This window comes from Camellia sinensis, chromosome 6 (assembly GCF_055761805.1).
Source record: "Camellia sinensis isolate YWXY chromosome 6, ASM5576180v1, whole genome shotgun sequence".
NCBI lineage: Eukaryota > Viridiplantae > Streptophyta > Magnoliopsida > Ericales > Theaceae > Camellia > Camellia sinensis.
This window is the reverse complement of record NC_138966.1, coordinates 26835074-26853972: the sequence shown is the minus strand read 5'-3', so window position 1 is coordinate 26853972 and position 18899 is coordinate 26835074. Positions and strand designations below refer to the sequence as shown.

At 38.9% G+C, this 18899-nt stretch overlaps 1 protein-coding gene across 1 annotated transcript; it reads right to left on the bottom strand.

The window, feature by feature from the left end:
- Positions 1-10782: 10782 nt before the first annotated feature.
- On the bottom strand, positions 10783-16449 carry LOC114303782 (endoglucanase 10). The gene is made up of 6 exons (XM_028248932.2): positions 15859-16449; positions 14852-15135; positions 13909-14346; positions 12742-12880; positions 11934-12100; positions 10783-11339 (listed from the first exon to the last, which is right to left on the bottom strand). Exons 1-6 carry the CDS (start codon positions 16073-16075, stop codon positions 11007-11009), a joined length of 1578 nt encoding a protein of 525 aa, XP_028104733.1. The 5' UTR covers positions 16076-16449; the 3' UTR covers positions 10783-11006.
- Between the last annotated feature and the right edge of the window lie 2450 nt (positions 16450-18899).

Sequence of the window (18899 nt, the reverse complement as noted above, 5' to 3'; positions counted from 1 at the left end):
TGGACCGCCAAATCCGAAGAGGCCTTTCAACAATTGAAGTAGTGCATGGCCAACCCCCCTTACTCTCTCAAGCGCTCTTTGGCGAGACCCTCTTTCTCTACTTAGCCGTATTGAACACCGCGGTCAGCACGGCCCTCATCAGGGAGGACGGCTCAGTACAGCGTCCGGTTTATTACATTAGCCGAGCTCTCAGGGGGGCCGAACAGAACTACCCTCTGTTGGAAAAAATGGCCTTTGTCTTAGTCATAGCCTCAAGACGACTCCGGCCTTATTTCCAAGCTCACTCCATAGTGGTCCTTACTGACCAACCTTTAAAGAAGGTAATGCAACAGCCAGAGTCGTCCGACAGACTTATGTAATGGCCTGTCGAGCCCAGCCAATTAGAAATCTCTTACCGACCTCGAACGGCGAGCAAAGGGCAGGCTGTCGCCAATTTCATCTTGGAATTCACTAATTCCACTCCAACAACGCCCCCTCAGCCCAAACAACTCAACACTGAGACAGAAGATCTCCACTCCTAGACCCTCAATGTTGATGGATCATCCCAGAAAGAAAGCAGTGGGGCTGGTCTCATTCTCACCACCCCCGAGGGTGGTTATTTCAAGTGTGCTCTTCGCTTCTTATTCGACACGAGTAATAATGAGGCCGAGTATGAGACCTTGATAGCAGGTCTTCGCCTAGCCAAAGACATTGGTGTGAGCCATATCCTAGTGTTCAATGATTCCCAACTGATCGTCGAACAGATTATGGAGGAATTCGACGCGAAGGAAGACACCATGCGCACCTACAGAATATTGCACTCCCCCTTGTTCGCCTTTTCAACACTTGTCACATCAAACATATCCCTCGGTCAGAAAACTCCAAGGCAGATGAAATGGCCCAATTACCCTCTGCCGACCAGTCAGACCTCAGCCATGGCATCCGTCTTGAATACCTGGACCACCCAACTACTTCACCAACCCAGCAAGAGGTCCACTTCCTCCAAAATGAACCTATCTCATGGGCGACGGACGTCCTTCTGTTTTTGACAAGTGGGGAGTTGCCAGTTGATCAACAGCAGGCCGCCAAAGTCAGAGCCCGGTCGTCCAATTACATCCCTATCAGCGGCCTACTGTACAAACGTAGATTTTCACGTCTATACCTCAGGTGCCTCAGTCCAGCTCAAGCGACCTATGTGATGAGGGAAGTCCATGAGGGTGTATGTGATAATCATTCGGGTGCCAGATCGCTGGCCCATAAAATACTTCACACTAGCTACTTCTGCCCTACTCTAAACCAAGATGCCACCGAATTCATGCTTAAGTGTGTTAAGTGCCAGCGCTGTGCCAACATCCCCCATGCTCCATCTACAGAGTTGATTACACTCAACAGTCCCTACCTATTCGCCAAGTGGGGCATCGACTTAGTTGGTCCATTACCCACCGGTAGGGGCCAGACCAAGTTCGCGGTAGTCGCCATTGATTATTTCACCAAATGGGTGGAAGCGGAACCCCTCGCCACAATTACTGAATGGAACACAACCAGATTTATCTGGTAGTTGACCGTATGTCGATTTGGAATCCCTCAAGCCATCGTTTCAGACAACGGAAAGCAATTCGACAATGCCACATTCAACCATGTTTTTCTTTCCCAGGTCATCCCCAAACTAATGGACAAGTAGAGGTCACCAACCGCTCTCTCTTGAAAATCATCAAAACTAAGTTGGAAGCCGCTAAGGGACTCTAGGCTGAGGAATTACCAAACGTACTCTGGGCCTATCGCACTACCACCCAAACCCCTACTAGGGAGACCCCCTTTCGCTTAACAAACGGCGCTGAAACGGTCATCCCGGTAAAAATCGGCCTGCCAACCCCGAGGGTTTTACATCTGGATCTAGAAATAACCGAAGAATTGCGTCGGGCTGACGTAGACCTAATTGAAGAGCTCCGAGAGACCACTACTGTCAGACGAGCCTCGTATTAACAGAAAATGAAAACACACCATAACCGTAAAATCCGACTAAGGGAGTTCACCGTGGGGGACCTTGTCTTACGCGAAGCGACTCTTGCCACCAAAAATCCCGCTGAGGGAAAGCTAGCAGCCAAATGGGAACGACCCTACGTCGTTAAAGCCAGACCTCGCCCAGGCACTTACCGACTCCAAGACATGGAAGGCAGAGACCTCCTCTATCCATGGAATGCTGAGCACTTGAAGCGTTATTTCCAGTAAAATGGTGTTTCATGTTTTTGTACCATTCCATTGTTGCATTTTCTTTTTTTGTACTACTCCCTTGGTGTAAACTTATGATCCACAGGTTGTGCTTTCAATGACAATGACCTTATTACTTGCATCGTGATTCAATAACAACTTGTTAGTTAAAGGCTCAGCCATATTGAGTTAATTCAAGGCTCAACCAGACTGAGTTAGTTTAAGTCTCAGCCAGACGGAGCACGAAGAGCTCAGCCAGACTGAGTTAGCTTAAGCCTCAGCCAAACTGAGCACGAAAAGCTTAGCTAGACTGAGTTAGTTTAAGCCTCAGCCACACTGAGCACGAAGAGCTCAGCCAGACTAAGTTAATTCAAGGCTCAGCCAGACTGAGTTAGTTTAAGCCTCAGCCAGACTGAGCATGGAAAACTCAGCCATGCTGAGTTAGCTAAAGTCTCGGTCAGACTGAACACGCGGAGCCCAGCCAGACCGACTCAATGCGGCAGAGCCCTCCAAGTCTTAGTCAGAACTCGAACGAAAAATTCGGCCAACCCATTTTCACAACTTAATATCATGACATGGTTGCCATAGTTAAAATCCAAGTTCGTGACCATCCATTTTCACTAATCATACAAGCTAGCCTGTTTGCCCATTTTTAACATTTTTCCAATCGTGGCTTACTTACGAAATTTCATATCAAGCTTTCATGGTTCGCCCATTTTTATAATCAAAGTTTCATATCGATTTTCCCTAGTCAAAGTTTCATTGATTGTTCATTTTTAACATTTTTCCCATCACGGTCACTTCTCACTGATTGCCCATTTTGACCATTGCACATTACAATTCACGCACAAATTTACAAATCAGAAACACAAAAACAACAACAATACATAAGACAACTCTTTGTTTTATTAACCAACTTACACTTTCATAAAATTTGTTGCAGAAGTTACATATATAAAAAACAAACAAACAAACACAACAAAAATAAAATTTTTACACTTAGTCACACAGCTCAATCTTCCTCGCTAGAAGCAAGATCTTCCTCTTCAATGCCCTCGTCCAGGGGGGTCTGGGCAACTTCGTCTTCGCCTACCTTCACAAGGCTGAAGTCAACGTCTGGGAACAGCTCATGCGCCTTGTGCTTGAAAGTCATCCAGCCGCTGTCCCAGAACTCGCTTATTTCATGCTTGTAGAAGTGAGACCACTGGAAGCTCTAGATCACTTCTTTTTCACTCCTACCTCCAGCGGCCGCTCCCGACAGCCCAGCCCCCCACTCCCCTCATTCGCCAGGATGTTGGCGACGGCGGCATCTATGACCATCTGGAAGTCAGTGGACTCCTTGAATTGCTCTACGGCCACCATGCATAGGTCGATGTACGTCGCCCTCTCAGATGCCAATTTCGTCCTCTCCTCCGCCAGGGCCTTCTCCAATGCCGCGATCCGACCATCAGCCCCTTCTTTATCCTTGACCGCCTGGTCCCGCAGATCTTCGTTACTGGTCATGGCCTCCTTCCACCTCTCGTTGGCAGTGGTGCAGGCTTGCTGGGCATCTTCTAGCCTCTTCTTCTCACCCGCCAACTCGAACTCTAGCGATATCGCCTTGTGGCGCTTCGCTTTCAACTCTGATTTGGTAGTGAGGAGCTCGGCACTAGCTTGCTCCGCCGAGTAGCTCTACACCAACGCCAATACCTCAATGTTCTTCGCCCTTTGCGCATACTCCAATCCCTTGACGCATACACTCCAAGCAGCCTTCCTCCACCCCGCCATCTCAACCCTTAGGTTCTGCAGCTATAACTTTGCCTCTTTCAACTGGGCCCTCAGCGGCTCAACCTCCATCTTCGAGCGCGCTGCTTTGTTCATTAGGGCAGTCTCCAGGGTCGCTGCCTCCATCTGGGCTGAACAGAACCCTCTCAAGAGGCCGGCCTCTGTCAACCGCGCCATTGACCGTACAGCCGCATCCTCTACAACTCCAACAAGGCGATCGACTACGACCCTGGCTTCCTCTCCTTCTGCTGAGCGACCTGCCAGCGCAGGCGCGTGGTATAACGCGGTCACCAGTGCTGCACTCGTCTTTTGTTTGCTGATCCCAGTCTTCCCTTCACTGGGACTGGGGCTTTCTTCTGGTGCAAGTACCACCGTTGTCACCATATGGCCACTTGGGCCCAAGTGTTCTTTCGGTACTTAGGCGTTCGGACCCTTGTCCTCCTTCACCACTTGGGCGGTCTCCTTCGCCCCCTCTGGCGCTGCTTCTACCATTTCCTCCTTCATCTCCCCCACCAAAGAAACAGCCTCACCCCCAACCTTCATCTTCTTCAAGACAAGCGCGTCTTTCCCTCTCTCTAAACCCGCCCTCTTCTTCCTTGGCTTCTTCAACACTACCTTCACCTCTTGCTTACCTCTCTCCTTCAGCAGGTCTACTGGGGGTGGTAGTGGGGCAAAGCTAGTTAAGTCTTTGTCGCCTAGCGATTTGGGACGCGGTCGGACCCGCTCCCTCATCACTAGCTTAGGGACAGGCCCCAATTGTGTCTCCTTGTATTTGTCTACCTTGGCGAACAATCTCCTGTCCTCCACCTCCTCCGCCTTCCTCTGCGCCTCCAATTCCTCCCTCGCTGGATTCTTCTCTGTCGGCTGCGGACCCAACCTCAGGGCAAACAAGGTTGAAAGCAGGATCAGCTCATCCCACTTCACCCCCTTCTCCTCCCTCCACTTCTTCACCCTATCTTCAGCCGCCGCATCTAACTTTGGCTCCACCAATTTTGTGGGGACTTTTCATGTTGTGCGAACTCCCCTCCCACCGTTCGCTGATACGAAAAACCATCTTGGTCTCTACCCCTTCACCGAAGATGGCAAACCTGCCACTAGACCCCGGCCCGCCACTGCCTGCAAGGTCACCCACGTCTCCTGTTGGCCCGAGGCTTTGTAGCAGGAGAAGAATTCCTCCACTGTCATTTGCGCCCCCCCCCAGTAGCCTATGGCCAAGCGCTCGCACAGGCCATTAGTATTTTCCAGGTGTTCGGCATCAACTGCCCTGGCGCCACCTCTAGCTTGTTAAGAACGTCCACCACTACTTAGGGGAGCAGTAACCTCAGACCACCCCGCAGTGCCTCCTCGTATAGCGTGAACCCTGTTGGCCACCCATCCGATGCCCTCTCCTTCGATGTGGGCAGCATCATCTCTATCTCTGCGGGGATTTGGTACTTCATTCGTACCTCCTCCAACTCCTCCGCTGTAAATGTGGGCTTGTCGGCCTTGTTATGCCAGTGGTCCGACTCCACTTGGCTAATTGGCTTAGCAGCTACGATCATTGTCGTCGGACGAGCCCGCACCGCTTGGCCAGCTCCTCTCTCTTCCCTTCGCTCCACCTGATATTGTTCCGCCAACTCTACCACGTCGTCATCTCCTAATGAGTCATGCCTTGCGCCTGGAACTTCATTTCGGGTCATTTCTCCTACGTGTCTACGTATTGCTTCGGATGCTGGCACAAGGAAGTTTGCAAAGTATTGCAGAGGTGTGTCACAGGAGACAAATGAATTCACTTCAGGGATGTGTTGGTTTTTTGCGATGAGGTAGGTAAAGCGAATAACTCCAAATGCCCACAGTTTGCCTATGTTCCAAGGGTCAAGATTAAGTTTCGCCAATTTGAGAAATTTTGAAAACTCTCGCCCCTGCCTTTTCACTGCCCTATATCACCCTGTCCCTTCACTTCTTACTAACGTGCCACCTCCCCTATTAAAGGATTATGCCACGTGTATGACCACAATCCACCACTTTCTTCCCCTTCCCTGTCTATTCCACTTCATATCATCACGTGCCCCGCCGCTCCTCGAGCCTCGCGCACTACCTTTTCTTCTTCCACTCGGTCACCCCTCACGGTCGGTCTTTCCACTCGGTCACCCTTTGCGATCGACCCTCCTCGCGATCGGTCCTTCCACTCGGTCACCCTTCACGGTCAACCTTCTTAGCGATCGGTCCTTCCACTAGGTCACCCTTCGCAGTCGGCCCCCCTTACGATCGGTCCTTCCACTCGGTTGGCCCTCCTCGTGATCGGTCCTTCCACTCGGTCACCCTTCGTGGTCGGCCCTCCTCGCGATCGATCCTTCTACTCGGTCACCCCTCGCGGTCTGCCCTCATCGCGATCGGTCCTTCCACTCGGTCACCCCTTGCGATTGGCCCTCCTCGCGGTCAGTCCTTCCACTCGGTCACCCTTCGCAATCGGCCATACTAACCCGGTTTTCTCTCACACAACCACCCTCCCATCCCCGTCTTCTTCGTTATTCCCTTCGTTGGACTGAAGTTACACTTGGGAATGGGGGACTACTGACATACGTGGGCCCATAGGGGTCTTTGACCCACCACTTAAAGCCCAATCCATGATTCAAATACTAAAGCCCAACGTTCTTGGAACCCAGCATTGCACCAAGAATCAATGACATCTAGACACTTGTCAAGAGAAGAATCAACCATATAAGCAAACAAAGATCCTGCAGAGTTATTGCACCACACATCAGCCATTAATGAGTTTCCCTGTAGCATTTATTACGATAACCCCTTCATGACGGAACAGGACAGCCTCACCATGAACAAGGCAAGCTAGAACATAGACTTTCGGCTAATATGACAAGTCGGAGTGGACAAAGAAATGATGAGCAAAGGATATAAGGAGGCTTCTAAGGCAGGAAGAAGATTAAGTTCTCTATCACTATCCTATCTCTATACTCCGTTGATTCCCCTTCTCTAACTTGTTCGTCGGAGGGTTCGCTGGGGGAGTCACATTCCCCATTGAACTCTTGTGCAGGTCTCTCAGTGGGCCAGCGATCGGACAACCGTGTGGGAGGCCTGGATCAACCCGACCCGTTACCCAGAAACAAGTAGCATCATTAGGCTGGATTTTAACAAATTAAACCATTTAATTAATTTTTACATTATTCTAAATTAAAATAAATATTTTTTTACAAACATACAAAATCATACCTATATTTTATTTTTTAAAAATTTTTACCATATCAACATATCCGTATCATATCAATACTCGTATCCATACCCATACTTCATCGGTTGTCACTCTGCCTCCCATTATCATCTTTCTGAAAGTGACCATTTCTTCACTAATTAGGGCAGTCCACCTGGTCTAGTTTTTATTTAGCTTAAAAAAAAAAAACTTACTGTTCTATTCAAGTTTGTTTAGCTGCATGATTATGTGGAACGAGATTACGAGTAAAATAGATTTGAGTGATTCAATTACTAACATTTTTAATGGTTTAAATTTTTTGACTTGTTAAGACGCACAAAAGTCAATTTTTAACTACTCTAATGGAAACTTATTATTTTAGCACAATTATTTGTTAAATTTAACTATTTTGTGTTAAAGTCACGATAATTTGGATGATTTCAACCCAATCCAATCAGATCCAACATCTGGCACCAAATTGATTTTGCCAAACATTGAATCAAATTTGACTTGTGATTTAACTTTGTCATATTTTAGTTAGAGCAATAGCACCCCATTTGAGCACCAATTTTGTAAAGTGGAGCATTTTTAACTTTGATATGATCAATGGAGCAACCGTTGAAAATGCTCTAGTGATAGAGGATGTTTGACAAGTTAGGATTTTAGTAGGATTTTAAAATAAAATAAAAAAATAAAAATAAAAACACTAAGAAAAGGCCTTCATAAAAAGGAAATAATCAATTATTTCCAAAATATTGACTAATTATAAAAATAAATAATTAGGATATTTGACCTAGTAGTTGTGTAACACCTTTGTAGTGTGAGATCTCGGATTCAACTCTTATAAAAAGGAATTTAATACCCTTTGTAGTGGTTGTTTATTTCTCTCCATTATGGCATTATGGAGGTTGTGAAGATGGTTTATTTGAGTGGGCCTGGTATACTGGTTGTGTTAATTTTGTTGACTTTTTAGTTATTGTAGGCTAGTAGTATTTTGATGATGTAAATATTTGTCATACTTATAATTACTCTCTTATCGATTGACATAAAAATAATAAATAAAATAAAATAATAATAATAATCAAAAATGAATATTGATTTCCAAACTTTAAAATCAATGGAAAATATGTTTGAAGATTTTTTTTAAAATAAATATTTTCTTATGTTTGGTTGCAACTTAATACTAAATAGTAGTTATATTGTTGGCGGTGGCGAGGTGATGGAGGTGTAGTTTTGTGATGGAGTGGGCTGGTGGTGGTGGTAAGATTTTCGTCTGGTAAATATTTTTTACATTTCAAAAATAAATCATTTCTTGTCTAAATAAGTTTGTTTTTTATTCTACTAAATACTAAAAAAATATGATTATTTTTTTTTTTTTTTAAATATTCTCTATCAAAACAAACAGTGCAAGACTTAAGTTCAACCAGGACATATAAACACAAAAAATGAATCAGCACTAAAGGAATAGCTAGCCCATTATCTAGGGTATGAATATCTTAGCAGGAAATCCAAGCCTATTAAAGCCATATATTTTAATGAATATATAGAACATTGGTTCTACTGGCCTTGTAATCATTTTGGTAATATAAACTACGGCAGCTAAAATTCATCAATTATTGTACTGTTTGGTGTAACTATTAAAATAGATTATACATTATAACTTAATTAATTATAAATTATGATTTTAATCAAAAGTTATTAATCTGTTTAGTGTAATTGTTAGATTATAGATTTAAGTTGCTGAGTAGTGTTTATTAAATAAGCTGTGAAATAACTTTTCAATTAATTTTTATTTTTTATTATTCACTATTTGCCTACATTTCTTATAAAAAATAACAATAATATTCTATAATCTATTTGGGTCTTTTTCTATTTTTAAAAAAATAAAAAATAAAAATAATCTAAGAGTATAACTATGAATTAACATGTCCACAGCAAAAACTGATAATCAGAAGTAAGGGGTGAGCAGCTTCTCAAATCAACTTTTTTGACTTAAAATAAGTTGTTAAAATCAAAATTTATTTGAAATAAATTTAACCAAACAGTCCAAAATAACTTTTTAAAAACCAGAAATCATAAGTTGGCTCAAAAAAATCCCACCAAACACCCCATATGTATATTCTTATTACCCTTATGTGATTTAATTCAGTGCATGTAATCTTACTCTTATTCGAATAGCTTGGAGTCCTTGACTGGAATACTTTTATATCCAGAAACTCGTGGCTTCTTTTCTACATTGCGACTGACCTGAGCTAGCTTACAATTCCGTAGGCAATGAATTTCACTTTACAAGCATTGAATAAATAGTTTTGTCATGTGCTAGAGTCAATGAAATTTTGCATTCAAAGAAAAGTGATTTGTAAGGGTGTTTAAAAAAATTGATGAAACAGGTAAATTGTTTGACCTGGTTTTATTAGTTTTGGTTTTAGTTTTGAAAATGGTAAAATCATTCAAATCAATTTTGTCAATTCCGAATCGAACGGTGACATATTTATTTATTACTATTTTTTTTTATATTTTTAAATGTAAAATTTAAGATATAATTTTTTTTTTTATAAGATTTGAACATTGATCTTCATTGTGAAATTGATAAACTCTAACTAACTTAACCAAATTAATTAGGAAAATGCTCTAATATGCAATGCACACCGTATTACGCAAGTTTTTACGAATTTACATAAATGATCTCACCAAAATGTGTAAGTCGAACACAAATTCACGTAAATTACACGAATTTGTGTTCAACTTGTACATTTTTATGTTAAGATTGCATATGGTGTGCATTACACACCGGAAATTATTTTTAACTAAATATTGTTAGTTTGTTTACTATAATAAAATATATATCATATTTATTGTTATATAAGATTTATAGAACAATAAAATTGAACTGAATTAAATCAATTTTTCAACAATGCTAAAGGGCCAGAACTGATTATAATGCTAGAGGGCCACAATTTTTGTGGTCACAATGGCTCAAAACTGCCAAAACGATCGTTTTGGCAGTTTTGAGCCATTGTGACCACAAAAATTGTGGCCCTCAAACATTTTCCTTTATATAATTCAGTTCTGGTCCAATTTTACATGTTTAACGGTTTGATCATTGTTTTAATTTTTTTAAAACCATAAGAACCAGTTTGGTTCCTCGTTTACTCTAAAATCAGACCAATCTAATCGGTGTACACCCCTAGTGATTTACACTCTTCTTGTGCCAAGAAAAGTTCACTTGCCATTGTATTGCTAAAAATCTTATTTTACTCATTATTCGATCCTGGTATAACGTCATCAAATAATATGATTTGCACTCTTCTTGTGCCAAGAAAAGTTCACTTGCCATTGCATTGCTAAAAATCTTATTTTACTCATTATTCGATCCTAGTATAACGTCATCAAATAATATGATTTGTATCATATAAAACGTCACATCGGATGATAGTGAGATTTGGTCACCACAGTATTACTATGGACATAATTGTTTTCATTCCAGAATTTAGTTATATTCTCACATCCACCGTTAAAATGGTAATTTTTGTTTCCGAGACGCAAAATTCCTTGAGAGATCATCAACAGGGTCCTGCAACATTTTTTGAGCATCATGGTAATCAACTTATTCAGGTCTCCAACAAGAAATGTGATCGTGGTCATGATTGGCACAAACAAAAAGCTTTTCTAGTAAACATAAATTGGCACGTCACTGCTACAAAAGAATTATATTTGAGGTTCACCTAACAAATAAACCTACAAAACACAATGGTATATAATCGAAAAATTCACTGTGTAATGCACACATACTTAAAAAGGCAAATTAGAATAGAATCGACGGTGCACACAACTACACATATAATACAATCAATCACGTATTCAGGCACTCTTAGGTGAACGATTGAACAATCGATGAGGTGGTGACCAAACCAGAGAGGAGGCCAACTATAAGGGCACCGTTGTAAGAGCTTGGCTCCGTTTGCATTGAATTGTTCCGTGAATCAACAAAGGTCTCATTGAGAAAGGGCCCACCCACGAGTGCTCCAACTGCAACATTGGGATTGGGGTCAGTTGAGTTGAGCCACTTCCAACCATCACTGCAGCCGGTGGTTGCATCAGTTGGAATTGAGGCTCCCCTATGGTGTACATATTGTGGGTATTTATCCCCATACCCCACAAGAAAACTCATCTTCATGGGATTATTGCCCAAGACATAATCAGCCTGGAAGAAGAAAAAAGTGCAAGGTTAGAAGCGATGTTACCAAAAAAATGCTAATACTCCTTAATGATATACGTTTTGGTATGCACGTTCCAAAACATAGTACATTTTCGTTCCAAAAAGGTGAATTTTGTGATCCAAAGCGATTCCAAAATTTATTTCCACTATATTTCCTTAAAGTCTCGTTAGGAGGAAAGAAAACAATATATATATATATATATATATGTAATAAACTACGATATCAGAGTTGAGTTTTGGATAACCAATTGTACAAAAATTGGTTATAATATTCATACGAATGTGTTTTTACATGATTAATTTGAAAAAGTGAACTACATTTTGTTGGATGTCTAATTGTTCTAGAAGTATCTTAAATTCTAACAGCATAATCTAGATAAGTCTATCCCTATTATACCACATTTTAGAATATGTAGCGTACAACATACTCATTCTCATTCCACGTATCACAACAATCCACATTCTAGGTTACATAGGTCAGAAATATATATATTGGTTGTGTTTAACAGTCATCAGTTAATCCTTACCGCATCTTTTGAGTTTATGCATGTGCTTCTAAACCAACAATCAAAAGCGTACCTGTGAAGCAGAAAATTTCCGAAGATCTGACGGTCCATAGGAATCCCCATTGCAAGATAGCGTTGCAGTCCGGGATGTAAGCATATAATCACTGTAAATTACAGCTAAGAATGCAGAAGCCACAGGATGCTGCAAAGCATTCCATTGACTGACCCATATCAGACCACCTACATTAACAGATTATGATGGTGAGTCATAAAGATCCTACGAATAAATTAACTTACATAAATGACACCATAAGATGGGCCTCATAGCCACATAAAGTTTCATACAATGAGCAGAGTCGGTCAATCCATAGGGAGGCTAAGGAATGACTATTCCATTCCACATTCATTCTAGTGAACCAAACACTACCTGAGGAGTATGATTAGAAGATGCCACACACTTGGAGGCATATATAATAAATAGCTTTAACTTTGGTCTAAAGGTACTATAGACAGGATGATTCCATCCCATCCCTGACTTTATTAACTAGTTGATGCATTCCAATTGCTTGACATCTTCCAGCAATGATAGAGAAAGTAAGATTGAAAATGATGGGACAAGGGAGTTTTTGACTTTGAAATGTTCGAGTAAAATCATTTAACGACTTTATCGCACAAGTGAGATATCTTTCTCATACTTACTGTAACTTTCCACTTATTAACGGTATTGTATCTACCAAGGTTTGTGTGTGTGCGTGCACGCGTACTAGTGGAGGTTTATGAGGAGTTAGATATGCAACAGTAATCATTTGAAGAACAAGGAATAAAGAAGAAAATTAAGCATTTGACTAATCAAATTGAGTAGCAATGGAATAGAAGTTTACTTTCTGTTCTGCTCAATGTGGCCGTTGGAGATTTTGGCAGGAGCCCACACATAACAGCCTCGGCCGTTTTCCTGTAATTCTGGAGGTTTCCTGAGTTGGAGACTTTCGAATCAAAAAAACTTAACCTAGACAACAAGACCTGCAGCACAATTTCATAATTTTTTACTGAGTCCAAAATTACGGGTATGCCAATGCAAGATCACAAAACTGGATATCGGATTTATTTCATTCACACACGCAACCAAAAATCATTCTAGATTGGACAAACTGACAAATAAACTTTTCTTTGACTATTGTGATTTTCTATGTTTACAACTTACAGAATCTGCTTAAGGTATCATAATTAGAAGCATGCATCTGAATTCAAGGCCACAAAAATATGATAACTAGTACAAATTATTACTAGAGTAACCTTCAAGGCCATGTTTGTTTGGGGGGACATGGCCTTGGGATGGACTAATAATCCAACAAAATACATAGTCACATGTTTGTCTAAGAAAATTGGGGTCTGGTTTATCCAGACATGTTATTTCACACAGGGGACTAAGAAGAGGTTCGGATTAATTGGCTAAATTACAAAATTGATAGGCTTTCACTACAACATATAAAAGTTTTAGAGACCAAATTTTTTGGTCTTTAAAAGTGAAAATTTTGTTACAAAAGACATTTAAGGACCAATTTATATCGTCGTGAGAATAGCCGTTAAAAGGTCGTCCTGAAAACTAAAAAATAAGGCTTTAGTGACAAATTTTTGAAAATGTCACTAATAAATACACTTTTAGGGACAAAATAATTTGGTCTTAAAATGGTTTATTTTCTGAGGCAAAAATTTTGGTCCCAAAAAGATAATAATTCATCATTAATGTCCAATTTTCGTTGCTAAAATTATAATGACGACACTCTTCGCAACAAAAATATTTGGTCCCAAAAAAATAATTTTGTCTCTAAATTTTGGTCTCTAGAACCTTAATTTTTATTTTTTATTTTTTTTGTAGTGTTTTGTCGATCCCTCCTCATAATTCTAGGCCAATCCAAACATAGGATAGGATACGCAATCCAAAAACAATAATAATCCTAGGACTAGTCCTAGGAATGCTAATTCCACCTAATCCAATCTGCCCAAACAAACATGGCCTAAAATCTAACTCATAGGAAATTGAAATATACCTGAGTTCCTGCAAGCTTGTTATCCCAACTAAACCAGGTTGGATTTCCCCAATTAGCAAAAGCTTTTCCATTTGGTCCAGTCACATAATCAAAATACGATTGATCCCCTGTAGCATGATAGAGCCAGCTAGCTGCCCACAAAAGCTCGTCTCCATAACCTGTTGAATTGTAATAGTTCTGGACTTGGGGAATGCTCTTACTATAAGAACCTCTATATTTGTCGGCAAAACTAAACAACTGTTGTGCATGCCTAAGAAGTGAGCTTGAATATGTGGAGTCGATTGACTTAAAAACCAGGGATGCCGATGCCATAGCTGCTGCAGTTTCAGCAGCAACATCTGTTCCAGGGGAAGAAGTGTTCACCTGTGTGAGAGGCCTTTTCTCAGTCATGACCTCAGGCCTATCCCAACATTTATGGTCTATATCTGGATCACCTACCTATTCCAGAAATAAAACAGTGATTAGAAAGAAAAAAACAAAACAAAAAAATAGCAGACTTACTCTTACAATCAGAGAGGATCAATGTTTGACCATTTAATTCACTTGTGCAAAAAACTTTTCAAACTAGTATTTCATGTCCAACATAACATATTTCAGTTATTACTATTTTGAGACAAGAGAAGCTAAAACACATATCTAGATACTTTCAAGGATTCTTCATATACTTCTAAAGAAAGACATAATGAAAATACTACGTATCCTGTTAGCATTTCAGAAAATTTGACATAGCAAATCCCAAAATAGACAAATAAATTTAACCTTTACTACACCTAATCATGGCCAACATATTGCACTAGATATTTCAAAAATCATGAAAATGCTTCAAAATGTAGCAATTGTGACAGGTAATAAGGAAGAAGGACAAAAGATGACCATAAGCAAGTGCACATGCAGGCTCAAAAATAGATAAGAGGAGTTTATAGGAATCAAAGATTAGAGAGACCTGAATATAAAGCACATTGTCCGAAGCATGAGCATTAATAAGGTAGTCCGTGATCCACTTAAGCGAGGCTTGAGCAGGTTTTAACTCATTAACCGTTTGCATCTGATCCCCATATTCGAGGATTGCCCATGACAACACTGTGGCAGTAAAAGCCATTGGAAATCCAAACTTCATATGATCTCCTGCATCATACATTCCTTTTGAAAGATCCAACTTTGCGTCACTGCCATCATCAACTGCCGAATCCCCTCTCCAAGATATGTTATTATTTACCAACTTACCAGCTGCAAGACCAAAATTACATTTGTACCCACAATCAAAATCTATACAAGACAATTGAAAAAAGAAGTCCAAAATAACATTTGCAACACAATCAAAATCTATAGAAGACAATTTGTCCAGAACCCTCCCTGGTCGGTTAGACCTTTGCTGATTTGGGATTCAGCTCATTGGGGCTCCCCTTGAGGAGTAGTGTCTTAGTTTGTTCTTCTTTCTGGTTTGGCCTTTTGGCCTCCATCTTACCCACAAAAAAAAAACATCATACAAATATCCCATTTAAAATGAAATGGCAACCATCTCCCCAATCTTAAGTTTTTAACAACAACAACAACTACCATCTTCCCATTAACTTAAAGGTCTTAAAGTACTCATTCCAGGTCAGTTAGTGTAGCTCTTGGTAGGTACAGATAAATACTAAGAAAAGCATCAAAAGACACAAAAATGGAGTCATCACCATGAATAATTAATTAATAACCAAAAGACAAGTTATGAACTTTACAAATACGTTGATGTATCTGCAGACATTACAACAACAAAAGCACACAAAGAGAAGCTTAAATCGAAAAAATTTGTAACACTATTCTACCAAAGAGTTCAAAGGCAAAACAATTTGGAACTATTCAACAAAAAAAAAAAAAAAAAAAAACATTTATGCGGTATTGAATATAAGATCCGGAATGGAACAAAACCCATATTGTAGAATGTATGAAACAGAAGAAAGAGCTTACATTTTTGTACATCAAAGAACCGCATTGCAAGGTTGAGAGCATTGCCGTATTGCTTATCAACAGCACCAGGAGGCCCAGGAACAGGACCCAAGTGAGGCGAAGAGTGTTTGCTAGTCTTCTTTTTCACAGTAAGAACAACTGCAACCACAATGCAAGCCACCAAAACTAAGACAAGGAACCACCCGCATAGTCCTTTCGACTTGGAACGCTCCCCCATTTGATTTCACCAACAAAGAATGTGAAAATTCAAGATCTAAGTCAAACCCAGATGAAATTTTCAATAACCAGAGCAAGTTGCAGAAGCAATAATATTTTACTATTTTATTATTGAAATGCAACAGGATTTGGGGCTTAACAAGGCAATATAGTAGAAAAGAGCAGTGATTTGAATCAAGAAAGGATGAGAATGGATTTGAAGAGTTGGATCTGAACAATGGGTTGAAGATCGGAGCTGATCGAACAAGAGGAACAGGAAGAAGAATGAGATCGTGGTTTGCTTTCTACGGAGAGAAACAGAGAGAAAGAGAGAAGTACTCTTTCCTCTTCACCGACGACAGGAGCTCCGTAGACAGGAACTAAAGTTTTTGCGGCTTTTTGTGAAATGACCATAATGCCCTTTATGGTTGGGAGGATTTTTAATTCGTTTAAACGACGTTAGTGATGACGACGAATGAGAGCAGTTCATTGCGACTCATGCGGAGGAGGGAGGACCCGAATCTTTGAGTATTATTCGGATAAATTACTCCCCTCATAAATCCAAAATTTTAAATATATATATATATATATATATCCCTGGCTTGTTAAGTGGGTTTTTTTTAGCTTTTCAGTAAAAAAAAAAAAAAAAAATTTAAAGTTAATAGAATAAAATATTATATTTAAATTATAATTTTTTTTCTCATAAAAATTTTAAAAATCCAAAAAAACCAACCCAAACCAATGTTTTAGTCCCAAGCTAAAGAGTTGTTTTGAAAAGTTAGTTAAAAATTGACTTTTTTATTTTTTTTAGTTTTTTTGAAGAAATTTATAAAAAAATAAAAAATGATACGACTTGAAATAAATTAAAAGTTAAAAAGTAACTTTTTATCTACTTATCAAAAAAAAGTCAAAATAACCGCACACAAAAAAAAAAAAAAAACCTAAAACACGAACTCACTTTTCAAATGAAATTATAGATTTATATAAATTTTTTAATAAGAATGATATGATAATGTTATTATTGTAAATAAATTTATTTTTATTAATATTTTATTTTAGAGTAAAAAAAAATTCACAATTAATCCTATCATTATATATAGAAATAATGTATTTTTTTTTTATATGTATATAACATTATTCTCTGAATAAATTATAAAATAATTGACTAACGTTCATATTTTTAAGTGGTTAATAGACATTTTCAGGAGTCAAATTATAAAATGGTTGACTAACGCTCATATTTAAGTGGTTAACAGACGTGATCAGGAGTCAATAAAGTGACAGTTGTTTGGGAAGAAAAAGTTTTGATTTTTTTTTTTTTTTTCTCACTAAAAGACAAATTGATTATAAAATTAAAAATAAATAAATCCAAACAAAGTATCACAATAAATCTCATAATCATTTCACTTTTTCTCTCACAAATATCACATTCAATCACAAAAAAATCTAACTATCTTTCCAAACACAAAAAAAAAAAAAAAAATTCTAATAATATCTTACAACTAAAAAATTACAAAAAAACTCACTTCCCAAACACCCACTATGTTAAGTGATCAACATTTTCTATTATTCTTGCCGTGGGAAACTTCTCTTTATTTATTTTGAAATTTATATTGTATTTTAATATATTTTATTAAATAAATTATTTTCAAATATTTACTATATTAAAATTTAGAATTTTTAATAAAAAATATTTAATATTTCATCCCGTGACAAAAAAAATAATGATAATAGTTGTAATTTTATGATTTTTTTTCTTTTTTTTTTTTTTTTGGATTCTTTCCCTCTATTTTGGTGCAAGTATTATCTACCAAGATGTACAAGGAGTTGTATTAGGGAATTTTTTTTAAAGATCCCTCGTATTAAGAATTTATAGTATAAAGAATATGAAATATTTTCATAATAGTTAGAATCCTTTAAATTTTTATAGAAAAATTTTGAAATAGAGAAATTTCGATTCAGAGAAATTTCAAATCAGAGAAATTTTAATAAATTTCTCTCATTTGTTCAATTTCTTTAATTTTCTCTATATTTTCAAAATTTACCTGTTTTTTGAAATTTCTCTAATTTGATTACAAATTTCTCTATATTTTGACCAATTTTATCAGGTTTGCTCACAATTTTCTCTGTATTTTGAACAAACCAGAGAAAATTGAGTTACTTAAAAACCAAAAACAAAGAGACCAGAGAAAATTGAGTTACTCACAAACCAATTTTCTTTCTGTGGTTCTTAAAAGGTGATCCAACATAAAGCCTAATGATAGGTCTGTGATGGTAAGTGATGGAGTGGCGATTGCCCAAAACTTATAAAACTAATATAACAATTACAAAACCCCCAGCAGAATTCCATAATCCTTGTGACATATTCAACATCACAGTTCAATATTCAACACAAAACTTAATACATATATATATATATATATATACGAATTATATATAGACTGCGAAAGCTAACAAAAAAACTTTTTTCAGTCCAAAAATCAAAATTAATCCAAAATCTGGAAAACACTCAGTAGAGAAAACCTGTTGTGTGCTACACAATATAGCGGACCTAACACAAATCTTTTCCGTTGAGTGTCCTCCTAACGCCTTCCAACACCAAAAACGTGGTCTTCAGTGACCTCGTCGATCCTCTCGCAACGATCTCATGTTGGGGCAACATCTCCTAATTGTCCCTATTATTCAACTCCACCACATTCCAAATTTTCTTCTGCATGATCGAAACCCTAACCAAAGCTGATTGTTGAAGCTTTCGAGAAGGTACAAATTGAGAGTACTCTCTCTCTCACTCTTGCGGCGAAGGTTTTGGTGTCGCCAAAAACAACCGCGACGATGATGTGGTTGAA

Excerpts from the sequence above, each read along its gene's own strand:
- LOC114303782 (XM_028248932.2), bottom strand. The coding sequence starts at position 16,075 with ATGGGGGAGCGTTCCAAGTCGAAAGGACTATGCGGGTGGTTCCTTGTC. Across the intron at positions 14,347-14,851 it reads ACAATGTGCTTTATATTCAG|GTAGGTGATCCAGATATAGA; the intron begins GTCTCTCTAATC and ends TTTCTGGAATAG. Across the intron at positions 12,101-12,741 it reads CACATTGAGCAGAACAGAAA|GTGGTCTGATATGGGTCAGT; the intron begins GTAAACTTCTAT and ends CTGTTAATGTAG.